This window comes from Triticum aestivum, chromosome 1B (genome assembly GCF_018294505.1).
Source record: "Triticum aestivum cultivar Chinese Spring chromosome 1B, IWGSC CS RefSeq v2.1, whole genome shotgun sequence".
Classification (NCBI taxonomy): domain Eukaryota; kingdom Viridiplantae; phylum Streptophyta; class Magnoliopsida; order Poales; family Poaceae; genus Triticum; species Triticum aestivum.
In genome coordinates, this window is record NC_057795.1 from 15570017 (window position 1) to 15584332 (window position 14316).

At 45.0% G+C, this 14316-nt stretch overlaps 1 protein-coding gene across 1 annotated transcript; it reads left to right on the top strand.

Moving 5' to 3' along the window:
• The first annotated feature begins 7381 nt into the window (after nt 1–7381).
• On the top strand, nt 7382–11295 carry LOC123103802 (growth hormone-regulated TBC protein 1). Its single transcript, XM_044525486.1, has 8 exons — nt 7382–8012; nt 8585–9251; nt 9609–9725; nt 9802–9980; nt 10069–10162; nt 10270–10347; nt 10460–10561; nt 10786–11295. The coding sequence occupies exons 2-8, from the start codon at nt 8703–8705 to the stop codon at nt 10915–10917; spliced, it is 1251 nt and encodes a 416-aa protein (XP_044381421.1). The 5' UTR covers nt 7382–8012; nt 8585–8702; the 3' UTR covers nt 10918–11295.
• Nucleotides 11296–14316: the final 3021 nt, after the last annotated feature.

Genomic DNA, 14316 nt, shown 5'->3' on the forward strand with positions numbered 1-14316 from the left:
TACTCTTCACTTTCTTCTCACTTGATTTCTCAATTTGAGAAACATTAACTTGAGTCTTCTTGGGAAGAGGCCTTTCTTCAACTTGATGTTGAGCATGAGATTGAACTTGTGCCCTCTTCAATGGGCAAGATCTAACATGATGCCCTTCGACTTTGCACTTAAAGCAAACAATCTTGGCTGAATTCTTGACTTGTTCTTGGCCCTTCTTCTTGTTCAACTTGGACTTATTCTTTTTGTTGGAGTTGAATCCAAGTCCACCTTTGTCATTGGGGGATTTTTGCACACTCAAGATATTGTTGAGTGTGGCCTTCCCTTCATGACACTTTTCCAAGTCTTTCTTCAAAGAAGTGACTTGGGCCTTGAGCTCTTTGATTTCCTCTACATGGTTAGTCTCAACACAAGTACTAGAGGAAGTATAAGCTTCATCATTAGAGCAACAAGGCAAGGAAAGCAATTCATCACAAGATGTACCAACATTGTGAGTAGATGAATTACAAGGACTAGCACATGGCAATATACTATTTTGACTAGAAGTAGTGCTAGTATCCACATGAGGCTCACTAGATGTTACCTTAGCAATCATGGCCTCATGAGATATCTTTAGCACACTATGGGATACTAGAAGATCATCATGAGAGCTTGAGAGCTTTTCATGACTTTCTTCCAATTTCCCATAATTGCAAGATAGCACCTCAAGTTGAGCCCGTAGCTCAACATTCTCCTTCAACATGGATGCTTCACAAGTAATAGAATTAGTAGCACAAGCATCATCATTAACAACAAGAGGAGAAGGCAACTTGGCAAGCTCTTTTAAATAAGAAGCTTCAAGTTGAGCATGAGACTCGGTGAGTTTGATGAGCTCACCCTTGATGACCCTTGAGCCATTTTCGAGGTGCTCAAAATCCTCAAGGAGTCTAGCATAAGCAACTTCAAGCTTAGCATTTTTAGTTTCAAAAACATTGGCCACCTCAAGAGCTCTATCATTAGATTCCTTCACTCTAGATAATTCTAGAGCAAAAGTCTCCTCAAGAGATTCCTTGGTGGTTTGTTCAAGTTCAAGAGCTTGAGAGAGGTCTGCAATCTCATTAGCGTAATCACGCCCATGAGCTTCCATTTTCTCAATGGTGACCTCATGCTCCTCTAGATGAGATTCCAACTCCTCAATGTATTTCTTGCCATCAATGGAAATGGACATTATTTCCATGAAGTTGGAGCGAGCAATTTTATTTTTATGAAGAGCTTTAAAAATCATTTCCCCCTTAGTTTTTAAGGAGGCAACATTATCATTCTCTTCATCATTATCCTCGTCATCATTAGCATCAACATCATCATTAAGAGACATATTGAGGTACAAAGTAGGAGATACCTTTGACGCCTTAGCCATAAGGCAAAAAGCAATAGATGATGATGCAGGATCCCTTGAAGCACCATTCAAGACCACATCTTGTTCCATGGAGTGTTGGGTTTCCTCTACATTGTTAGCACAACAACTCGAGGAAATACATGCATTTTTATCATGGCAACAAGACATAGCAAGCATATCATCATGAGATCTAGTCAAGCAATTTATACATGATATGCAAGGACTATCAACACAAGCATGTGAAATATTTGGAGTGCTCGAAGTGTTGAAGCCCAAAGAGGGAGCATTGCAATAAGATAGTGATGAAGGATCATCCACAATAAGCATACTATCATCATTGCAATGACCAAAACTACTCACCATATCATTACCTTGTGGCAAACCACATGTAGGTGAAGTAGAAGAAGTTGAGAAGACTATATGACCGGAGGTGGATGGAGAACAATCATCCCCACAAATATTGGACACACCATATTTATCTTGAAGCTTTGTCCACAACTCATGAGCATCCCGGAACGGCATGAGTTGAAAAATAACTACATTGCTCAAAGCATCAAAAAGCACATTAGAAGCTTGAGCATTGAGATAAGAGTTTTTCTCATCCTCTAAAGATAATCTTTGGGGATCCTTTGGAGGAGAAAAACCCATATCTACAATTCGCTCTAAATTTGGGTCCATGACCCTAAAGAGATTAAGTATGCGAATTACCCAAACATCAAAATTTGTGCCATCAAAACTAAGAGTGTCAGAGAATCCTAATCCCCTAAACGACATCTTTACTCTCTAGGCGGTTAAGCCCAACAAAGAGAGACGAGGCTCTGATACCAATTGAAAGATCGAGGATGTCGCCTAGAGGGGGGGGATAGGCGCTTTAAAATAATTATGGTTTAGGCTTGAACAAATGCGGAATAAACCTAACGGTAAATTTGTCAAGCACAAAACCTAAAATAACTAGGCTCACCTATGTGCACCAACAACTTATGCTAAGCAAGATAAGCAACTATGTGATAGCAAGATATATGACAAAGAACAATATGGCTATCACAAAGTAAAGTGCATAAGTAAAGGGCTCGGGTAAGAGGTAACCGAGGCACGCGGAGACGACGATGTATCCCGAAGTTCACACCCTTGCGGATGCTAATCTCCGTTTGGAGCGGTGTGGAGGCACAATGCTCCCCAAGAAGCCACTAGGGCCACCGTAATCTCCTCACGCCCTCGCACAATGCAAGATGCCATGATTCCACTAAGGGACCCTTGAGGGCGGTCACCGAACCCGTACAAATGGCGACCCTTGGGGCGGTCACCGAACCCGTACACTTTGGCAACCCTTGGGGGCGGTCACCGGTACCCGTCAAATTGCTCGGGGCGATCTCCACAACCTAATTGGAGACCCCGACGCTTGCCCGGAGCTTTACACCACAATGATTGAGCTCCGAACACCACCAACAATCTAGGGCGCCCAAGCATCCAAGAGGAACAAACTCAAGGGCACCAAGCACCCAAGAGTAATAAGCTTCTCAACTTGTAACTTCCACGTATCACCGTGGAGAACTCAAACCGATGCACCAAATGCAATGGCAAGGGCACACGGAGTGCCCAAGTCCTTCTCTCCGAAATCCCACCGAAGCAACTAATGCTAGGGAGGAAAATGAGAGGAAGAACAAGAAGGAGAACACCAAGAACTCCAAGATCTAGATCCAAAGGGTTCCCCTCACATAGAGGAGAAAGTGATTGGTGGAAATGTGGATCTAGATCTCCTCTCTCTTTTCCCCCCAAAACTAGCAAGAATCCATGGAGGGATTGAGAGTTAGCAAGCTCGAAGAAGGTCAACAATGGAGGAAGAACACGAGTTTAAGGATTGGGTTCATTGGGGAAGAAGACCCCCTTTTATAGGACCTCCCGAATCCAACCGTTATGTGCTCAGGTCGTGCACAAGCGGTACTACCGCTTGGAGGAGCGGTACTACCGCTTAGCACGGTCAAAACAGCCCAAACGAGAGAGAAAACATGAGATTTTGGTCCGGGGCGGTACTACCGCTTAGGAGCCACGGTAGTACTGCTCTGGGGCGGTACTACCGCTCAGGAGCAGCGGTAGTACCGCTGCAGCCTTTACCAAAACAGCCGCAACTTTTGCAAACGGACTTCGAATTCAACGAAACCAAGTTTGTTGGAAAGCTAACAACATGGGCTAACACAATATTGATAGAAATATCAAGAATAAGCAAATGAGAAAAGTCCCATAAGAAAATGGTGAGAACCCTTCATCGGATAAGACCGGTAAAACCTCCAACACCGAAAACATCATAGAAGACGCATGTGAACTCCATTTTCGATGAACTCAAGCTTGCCATCAAGATGACCATAAGCTCTAAGACTCACAAAGATAACCAAACAAGAACCAAGAAACATGATGCAAGGATGCAATGGTTTGAGCTCTCTACTAACGATACGATCAAGCTACTAACTTGAGAGCCCCCCTTGATAGTATGGCAAACGATCATATAACTCGGTCTCCCAACTACCACCACAAGACCGGTAAAATAGAAAACCTATCAAGGGAAAACCTTTGCCTTGCACATGGTACACTTGAGCTAGATGAAGACGATCTTGACTCCCTCAAGTTGGACCACATTTCTTGATTGTGTTGGCTCGATGAAGACTAGATGATTGCTCCCCCATAGTTCACTATGGGTAAGCCACTCTTCGAAACATCTTCACAAGTCCATTGACACCACAATGGATGGCAAGATTCAAGCACTTGATCTCTTCGTGATGCTCCACTTGAACTTGCACACGGCAATCTTGATGACGATCACAACTTGATGTCATCCTTTCCATGGGTTGTATGATATCTTCCTCTTGACGCAAGCCCATGGATACGTACCTAACCCCACATACAACTCTCACATAGACCATGGGTTAGTACATAAAGTGTAATGGACAATGCTTACCATACCATGGGATCACTTGATCCCTCTCGGTACATCTTCTACGCTTTGTGAGTTGATCAACTTGATTCACTCTTGACTTAGTCTTGATCAACCTTGAATCTTTGCAACTCTCTTCATTTGGATGATGTCTTGAAGGTAAACATGAATGATCACACAACCTTCTTCTTCAAGACATGCTTGCAATAAGCTCAACACTCGCATGACCAATCTTTGGATAATTCCTTAATAGCACCTTGGTCAACTCAAACACTCCTTGAAACCAACACATGGACTTCAAGAAAAGCCTATGGACAAATCCTTCAAATACAACTCAAGACAACCATTAGTCCATAGAGATTGTCATCAATTACCAAAACCAAACATGGGGGCATGTTCTTTCAAAGGGGGACCCCTCAAACACGCCGAGAGACATCGGCTATCAAACCCCATCTCTCCGCGAAGCCGTCATCGTCGCCAAAACAGGAGGCCGCCCCAAACATAACGGGGAAGGGGGGGGGGGGAGGGGACATACTCCACTGATGACGGCGATGGGAGCAGCCGAGAGGCAACCATACATATGGCGGCTAGGGGGAAAGCAGATTCTTTTTTTTAACCTCGGGGATGACATCCTAGCAGTGCCAAACGGCAAATCGCTGTGATTAGACTTGAATCCTATGACGCCAAACAATAATATAGGAGAAGAGACATCGTACGTAGTAGGCACATGCAAAACCATTGTTGGCTCTATGCCCTGGGATTAGAATAATCACCTTGACAAATTCGTTGTGCTTAATTTAAGACACGTTCCAATAATAGATAGTTTTGGCTTCATGCTTGGTAGAGAATCGAGCATATCAACATGCCGGCTGAATGCGGATTTATATATACAAATGAATAAATATGTGATCCGAAGACGGATAGCTTTTTTTTTTTGAAAGAAAGTTCGAGCTTTATTCATTAAAAATAATCATTACATCGTTTATGAGGATTGGTACAATTGCATTATGTGGTTCCTCGAACCAATCAGAAATGAATGAAGATCTAGCCAACTTGGCAAGTTCATGAGCAACTTTATTTGCTTCTCTATTACAATGCTCGAATCTAGAAATAGGAAAATCGCAAGCTAAGTGAAAACAGTCATCAAAAATTGCAGCTGCTGTCCCCGACGATCGTCCTCCTTCGTTCATGATCTCGATCACCTCCATATTATACGAGTTAATAATTAGACGGGTAGCTAGCTAGCTGCCGAATGGTCCGTGGCACGTTCGGTGGACCCAATTCACATAATAGACTCGCTAACGGAAGGGAAATGCTACCACATGGAAGGTTTTGGAGAGTCACGTGCAAGTGCAAGTGCAACGGACTACTACTGATTCAATGGACGACTTAAATTCGCTACGCCCGCGTTGCGCACGGTCGGGTTGGGCGGCAGAGGTGATAGGTGAAGGAAAACATGTGGCCCTGTCGCCATCAGGACACTAAGAAAACCACATACTTTTTTTAAACCGTCATCATTGTGCTGAGGTTTTAGTAAAGCACTGATTGACCGATTAAAGCAGTTTGATGCAAAATCTGACAGGCGGGTCCCACAGTCAGGTGCCGCGTGGCTGTGGTGGAGATGGCGTTTACCACGCACGTATACCAATGGCGCAGTATCCAACACCCCAAGGTTTGACCAGTCAAAATCACACCCGGCCATCGTCGTGCCGTAGCGCATCGGTGCCCGCATGATAGTCGCCCACCGGCAAGCCTGCCTCGCAGTGCAGCCGCCATCTACTCCTGGCCGAGCTGCCCAACGTCGTGGAGCTCCGGCTCACCCAGCCCACCGCCGACCGGACCTGCGCCAGCAATGTCGCTCCCTGGATCCATGACGAGGAGGGAGGAAGCTGGGGATGGGAAGCGGAGGAGCCACGATCTGAGCCAGTTGTCACTAACCGCCGACTCCGATGTGGAGCTCCTCCAGAATGCCGCCCTCTGCATCGTCCACCGCCGTAACAGCCATGGGTGAGCAACGCTGCCAGTAGCGAGCTCTTCGGCTAGCCCGCGAGCTGCTCGACGGAATGCCAAAGAAGGAATGGAGAGAGACGGAAGATGTTGACAAGTGGGCCTATATCAACTTAACGGTACATTCAGAAGTTGTTGAACTTCCTTGCCATGTCATCACTTACATGCAGGGCCTAGGCGTCAGGTTTCCACTCAAACCGCTCTAATTGGTCAATCCGCGTTTTTTTAAAAATTGTCAGCACAATGGTGGCAGTATTCTGAAGAAAAAAAACATAAAGTTGTGGGGTCCCTAATTATGATGGCTTTTGCAATTTACTCATCGTCACGAGTGTGGATAGAAAGCTTTTTTTTCTGGTCGCTCGCTCGTCGGTGAGCCCAATGATTCGTTATGTTTAGCTTGCGCTAGGTTCAACGAGTTTAACGAAAGAACGAACACTGTCAAGGGTACATTATGATTTTTCCTCCACTCTCTAACATCCCTCACTTCCGGCTGTATATACGCCGTCAATCGGCAACCGCCCACCATCTCTCTTCTGCTTTCCTCTCCATCTTCTACATCCATGTCTCTGTGCAACGGATTGGCCTCTGCGGCGACTTGGAGCTCCCTGGCGGGTGGAGCCAAGGGAGAAGACATTGAACGGCCATCGTCTATTTTTTTTTGTTGCAGAAAAAGACCAGTTCTATTATAAAGGTTCATAAAAAAAATTACAAAAACATGCTAAACAAATTAAAAATTTACATCTAGGATGTTGTACTGCTAAACGAGGACTACTGTTGTCAGAACAAGCCGCTCCTCTACCGAAGCCGGCCTAGCCTTGTCAACGACAGCCGGAACGGCCCATGGCCTGGTTAAAACTAGACTACATTAGCATTTATCGAGCTTACTAATCACTCGGTTTGTCTAAAAAAAACCTAATTGCGAGGTCAAGCAAAGCCGAGCCCATCCAAATGAAGGCGATGAACTCTCCCTCCCACCACATCTTGGGGGTTTCTCTGAGAAAAAAAAAGAACCCACGTCTTAGGGGTGAGCAAAAAGACAACCCTACCCTTTTCGGTACACCAAGAAGACAACCAGCCAATCCTCCCGTTGAGCAGGCGCGCACGTACTGCGAACTAGTAATCCAAAAAAGATCCCCTTTTTATTCCATTTCGCCACCACCAACAACTCTTGATTGATTTGGTCCTCTCCTCACCAATCCATCCCGTCCCGTGCTAGTATACAAAATTGATTTGATCGATCCATCATTTTCCATTTCTCCTTTAATCCTCTGACCAAATCGCCCACCGACCGCTTCCTCCCCCATCCCATCACCACAATGCCGTGCTCGCCTTCGATGGAGGAGGTCGCGAGCGCGTCACGGTCGATCCTGTGATCCGCCGCACCGGCCACTCCCCGTCCCCCGTCCCGGCGCTCCACTCGCGTCTGCTGCGGTCGCGACACCCCGGCGGCAAGGGTCGTTCCGGCCGAATCGGGCCTGTTCACGGCCGGAGAGCGGGGGCAGGTCCGGTGCGGTCCGTGGTGCCGCGAGCGGGAGTAGAGTGCTCTGCCGGCCGGCGGTAGCGGAGCCCGGCCTCGGTTTGAGCTCGTGGAGGTGGAGTTGGGGTTGGGATTGGGGTTCCAGCGGCGGTGAGCGGCCCCAGCAGATCCAGACATCCGGTGCGGCGGCGGCGGTGACCTCGGCACCCTTCCTTCTTCCAGCTGCTACAGCTAGCCAGGTACTACCACCCTTCTTCTTCTCTGTTACTCCCACACTTCATGTGCAGCGTATGCTTTTCCTGCGCCATGGCTTGTGCTGAATCCAAAGCTCGTCTCTACTATGTAAAATGGTACTCTAGTTCTTGCAGGGTTTGATTATTACAAGTGAATAAAGCTAGAGCTTTCTACTGCACTAGTGCTGCAGGGTTACTAGCAATTTCACCCATTCTTCAAGAGCGATTCACCACGGCCTACGACAGCAAACCTGTTTGCTAAAATGTGAATTGGTCACCGGCAATTTGATTGAAGATGAAAAAAAAACCCTGTTCAATCGACAAAGAATTGTGATACTCTTCAGTAACTTTTGGAAGGCACTGAATCAGTGGCGTGTGCGAGCAATTCTCGCACGTTTACGCAAGCAGGATACACGAAAGGACCTTGGAGCGAGAATCCGAGCAAGTCTTGGCTGAATAGGATAGATTTGGATGGGATTTGTGCGCTGTTTTTTCGAGCTTACATTTCCGCGTGTCTTTTCTACATTTTGGTTATGACAACTAATCAACTCTGGTTTTGTTTGCTGGAATTGTTGTAGGGGTCAACAGCGAGAAAGGAAACCAAGGAAGCATTACACAACAGGCTTCATTCTGGGAGTAGATTGATTTTAAATAAAGATACATTTAGAGCATAACATCAGACTTTTGGACAAGAATATGTTTGGGATCCAACCCAGGGATGTGTCAGACGATGATTTCAACCCGAGGAGGAGGAGGTGGTCATTGTGGACCACGCCACCTGCATCCATGCCCACCACCAGCCACACTAGCAGGCCCCGGAAGGGCCATGCCAACACCTACCACATGTCGGTCAAGTTTGAGGATCTCTGTGGCTTCATGGTGGAGGGCAACGTGGACGATGTCAATGTGCTGAACGAGGTGAGGGAGAGGATAAGGGAGCAAGGGAGGGTGTGGTGGGCGCTGGAGGCAAGCAAGGGCGCAAACTGGTACCTCCAGCCCAGGATCTCCTCCAACGGTGGCCAGGGTGTGATTAGTGTCACGTCGCTCAAGCTATCAGTGCTCACAAATACAGTTACACTGAGGAGGCTGATCAGGAAGGGGGTGCCACCAGCGCTGAGGCCAAAGGTATGGCTGTCGGTGTCGGGTGCAGCCAAGAAACGGTCGACAGTGCCTGAGACATACTATGACGAGCTGATCAGGGCCACGGAGGGGAAAACTACACCGGCCACTCGCCAAATTGACCATGTAAGTACATACCTTTCTACGTACTAGGAACAAATAGAGTACATCGATCTCTTTCTAGAGAATAAGTGTATGCCTTGATAAAATTATTAATGAGCGACATCCTGCAAACAAGCATCAGATGGCTTCATCCATATGAATACTTGGTTTCTATATGCTTCATTGGTTTGAGGATGTTTGAAGCAGCATTCTTCTATTATTCATACTTGTTGCTGCAAGAGCCCTTCTTATTTTGATCTAAATATGTAGCTTTATACTGTCGTATCCAGATTGTTGCGCTCACTTATCAGCACATATCCGGCTTTATGTACACTAATTCGGTGAACCTGTGAAGTAAAACTGAATGCTTTGCCATTACAGGATCTCCCTCGCACCTTCCCTTGCCATCCCTGGTTGAACAGCGAGGAAGGTCAGGCATCTCTTCGACGTGTACTTGCTGGGTACTCATTCCGTGATTCAGAAGTTGGATATTGCCAGGTAGCTGCAGTGCCAGGTTCTTGTTCATCAAATGTAATTTAACTCACCTAGCATCTCCTAACAGTATGTACTACAGGGTTTGAATTATGTAGCCGCTCTGTTGTTGCTCGTTATGAAGACAGAGGAAGATGCATTCTGGATGCTTGCCGTACTCTTGGAAAATGTTCTTGTCAGTGATTGTTATACTGATACTCTTTCTGGATGCCATGTTGAGCAGAGAGTATTCAAAGATCTTCTAGCTAAAAAATGCCCCAGGTATTTTTTTTCCTTCAGCATTTATGCTATCATTTCTCACTTACAATGCTATGGTTGTGAATTATATTGGCTTTTCCAAATGGTACAGGATTGCTGCTCATCTTGAAGCAATGGGGTTTGATGTTTCACTTGTTGCCACAGAATGGTTTTTGTGCCTCTTCTCCAAAACATTGCCATCCGAGGTTAGTCAAGAGTTTACTTGTTATCAGTATTTATCTCTTTCGTCAATGATCTGTACAGAATTCACTGTAAAACCATTTCACATTTACCATTTTTTTTTTGTGAACAGACAACCCTCCGTGTGTGGGATGTGTTATTCAATGAAGGAGCAAAGGTCTTGTTCCATGTCGCCCTAGCAATTTTCAAGGTGTGCACTCAGGAAATCTCCTCTTTGCATGTTTTCCCAAAGTGTTTGAATTCCTTCTACTTGTTTGGCATCACTTTGTTACCATGTTTCATAAGTTATTGGATATATGCAGATGAGAGAAGACGATCTTCTACGCATCCAACATATTGGTGATGTAATTGATGTTCTGCAGACAACTGCCCATCACTTATATGAGCCTGATGAACTGCTCACGGTAAATATTCCATCTTTTGTGCCGACAGATACGGTGAAGTAGTCAAGGATGATGCACAATGTTATAAGCATATGTAGTTGGGACACTAAGAAATCATAGTAAAGTAAAAGTCAGCAGTATTTAGAGCTATCTATCTGTTATTTATCAAGTAGATATTGCATGCTTGCAGCAATTGATTGCCACACACTAGAATCTGATTTATCATTTCCCCCTTTTTTTGCTAGTTTGCGTTTGATAAGATTGGCTCCATGACAACAAACACAATCACAAAAGAAAGGAAACGGCACGAGACGGTGGTCATGGCGGAGCTTGACCAAAGAACCAGACGGCTGGGGTCGCTTAAGATGGATGCATGATGCGCAGAAAAAACATGTTGAGAGGCTTAGCTGAAGCCCTGAGTGTTTTGAAGAAAGACGATACGACAGGGTGAGTTTGCATCCGATTCCTGGTCAGACTGGATTCTGCGACGAGTAAAAAACCCGCTCGAGGTCCACCGAAGACTGGAAATGTATTATGGGAAGTTGCCAAACTGCAAATGTGGGTTTGTTTTTGGGACCTTCATATTTGTGTGTTTCTGTGCGTGTGCACGATGCCGTGGGAGCAGGTTCTGCCGCTGGTTGAAACCTGTACGAATCCGATGGCATTTGCTTGATTTGGTAGTCCCGATTTGTTGTATGTGTGAAATGGAGCTAAAAACATTTCTTCTGTTTTTACAAATAACTTGATTTTGCTTCTGGTTGAAATTGTGACATGGATTTGATGTGGTTGACAGTTGAGAAAGCCAGGTTGTAAAGGTGTCCAAATTCTCAGTGTTTATGGCATCTGATTGACCTAGAAAACTGAGCTACAGGATTGTGTTTAGAAGCCGTATCTAGTGTGCGTTATTTTTGTTGTTAATCACCAAACGTTGAAGTACAATAGCATTGCAACTCTGAACAAGCAAATCAGAGTGGCGCAGCGGAAGCGTGGTGGGCCCATAACCCACAGGGCCCAGGATCGAAACCTGGCTCTGATAGGTTTTTTTATGTGATTTTTTACTGTTGGCCTCAGTTCAATATGATTGGGCTTTTTCTTCCAGGGGTGTATGATTGGGCTTGATGATGAGCAGTTGCGTTCATGGCCCACTACGACGTGCCTCCTCTTCCTGACGTCACCCGAAATTATTTTCTTCTCCTCATTTTTACTTTATTTACATTTTATGCATCCCCTAAAACAATTAAAAAATAATTGCATATATTTTGGAAACCTGAATTTATTTATCGAATTTAAAATCATGAGCTTGAAAAAAAATCTTAACATAGTATAAACATTTTGTTACACAGTTTAAAAAAATGATGATATAGCTTTCAAAAAAATGTTTCTGATAATGAACAAATATTCTCGTGTTTCAAGAAAATGCATGTAATTAAACCTGCATGGAAGCCGAGGAACCTACTGACGTAAAATATTCATAGACATATTTAAAATTTGTGAACATTTTAAAAATTTATGAGTATTTAAAAAAAACCCGAGGGAACAAAAAATCCGGCTGATGTAAAATATCGGCCGAAAATTAAAATCCGTCTGTAAATCATTGTACTGTACACCAGAACCGATTGGACTGTATGGATCGTTCTCCTTCCGAACAGAGCAACAGAAATGAAAAACCGGCTGATGTAAAATATCGGTCGGGAAATAAAAACCTTCTGTAAACCATCGTACTGTATACCAAAACTGACTGGACCGACAAACCAACATGTGATTGTACGAATATGATTGTTTGTTTGTCCAAGTCTCGCGCCAACGATAAAGCCTCTAGCTTCTAGGAGTAGCAGGATCAGCAATGCCATGAATCACTAGCACCGAAGACCCAGTATAGGAACCATCTCGGTCTCGACAAAAGATGGTCTTGGCAAATTGCTGCTGCTGTGCCTACGTTGTGCTCCACTGATAGTCCCGCATCAACATTAATTTGTATTTGTCCTATAGCAGGCGGGATCCAGCGATGTTACCCATTATTGCATGTAGTCCGAATCATACCAGGTGCTTTTGGTGTTCCCGAAAGCTGATCCAAGTTCGAGATAAAGCTTGAAACAAATCTATGTGTTTTATACGGACTCTAATTAATCCCTTCATGAATAAGCTCCCTTCTCGCATAACATATTGCCCAAAAAGTGATCGACATCCGTGTGAATTCATCATGACTAGGACATCTATCTATGTGTTTTATACGGACTCTAATTAATCCCTTCATGAATAAGCTCCCTTCTCGCATAACATATTGCCCAAAAAGTGATCGACATCCGTGTGAATTCATCATGACTAGGACATCTATCATAGAAAAGAGGCAGTCTTTAGCATCTAATTCCGTTGTTGCGATCATGTGTTTCAAAAGGTCATGGTCCAATAAAAGTCTAAAACCCATACACAGCGTGCCATGGTGCACTCAATGAGGCTATGTCGCCATGAGTCTTGAGCCCCACATGCAAAACACTGGTCATGGTGTGACATTTTCCTGTGCTTTCGAACATCCTCTGTCGGCAACGGAATTCTTTGACAATCTCCATAAGTAAGGTGTGTATGAGTGCATTTATAGGAATGAATGTATGCTCGTGTATGTGAGCGACTTTGATTGGACCGTAGATCAGGTTGGCGAACAGAGTGCACTATAGCTTATGGGCCTCCTTTACTTACCCCCTCGCACGTGGTGCGGTGCGTGGATGGAAAAAGATTAATAAGGCCCAGCCCGAAGCAGCAACGGCGGAAGGAATAAAACGGAGGAGTCGGGAAGGCCTCGACCGCGGCCGGCGACCTAGGGTTAGCTTCATCGGCCTTGGCGGCGACGGCGACGGCGACGGCGGGGAATTGGGATTCATGGCGTGCGTAGGGAAGGAGGATCTGGTCAAGGTGACTTGGGAGGACCTCTTCTTTAGCGAGGTGGCGATGCTGGCCGCCGCGTAGGAGGAGGAGGAGGCCGAGGAGGAGAAGGCGCGGCAGGAAGAGGAGAAGGCGCGGAAGGCGGAGGAGAGACGACGGCGAGGCCTAGATCACAAGCGGGTCATGGCGTCCATCGTCGAGTACAACCCCAAGACGAAGCGCAAGGTCTACAGCCGCTACTCCTTCAACAACTTCTCCCTCTTCGACATCAACAAGGGGTGTACATCGGCCATCGAAACCTAGATCCTGACCCGATTCTATTTCAAAGGATTGCTAGCCCCACTGCTGGAATCTTCCTTGCTCGCGTAGTTATGTTTAGAACAATTGCACAATGTTCAGTGCCATATTTGATAATTAAACCTAATTCTCATTGAACAACATATAGCTCTCCAGAGCATCTAATTAAACCATACATTAAAACTATGTAAAACATTTCAATGCAACAACAAATGCGATCATAATCGCAATCAAGGTAACAATTGATCCAACGGCATAATGATATCAAGCCTCGGTATGAATGGCATATTTTCTAATCTTTCTAATCTTCAAACGCATTGCGTCCATCTTGATCTTGTGATCATCGACGACATCCGCAACATGCAACTCCAATATCATCTTCTCCTCCTTAATTTTTTTTTATTTTTTCCTTCAAGTAATTGTTTTCTTCTTCAACTAAATTTAGCCTCTCGACAATAGGGTCGGTTGGAATTTCCGGTTCACATACCTCCTAGATAAATAAAATCTATGTCACGTTGGTCGACATAATTGTCATAAACAATAAATGAACCAAATAGTTATAAAAGATAATATATACCACATCCGAATCATAGACAGGACGA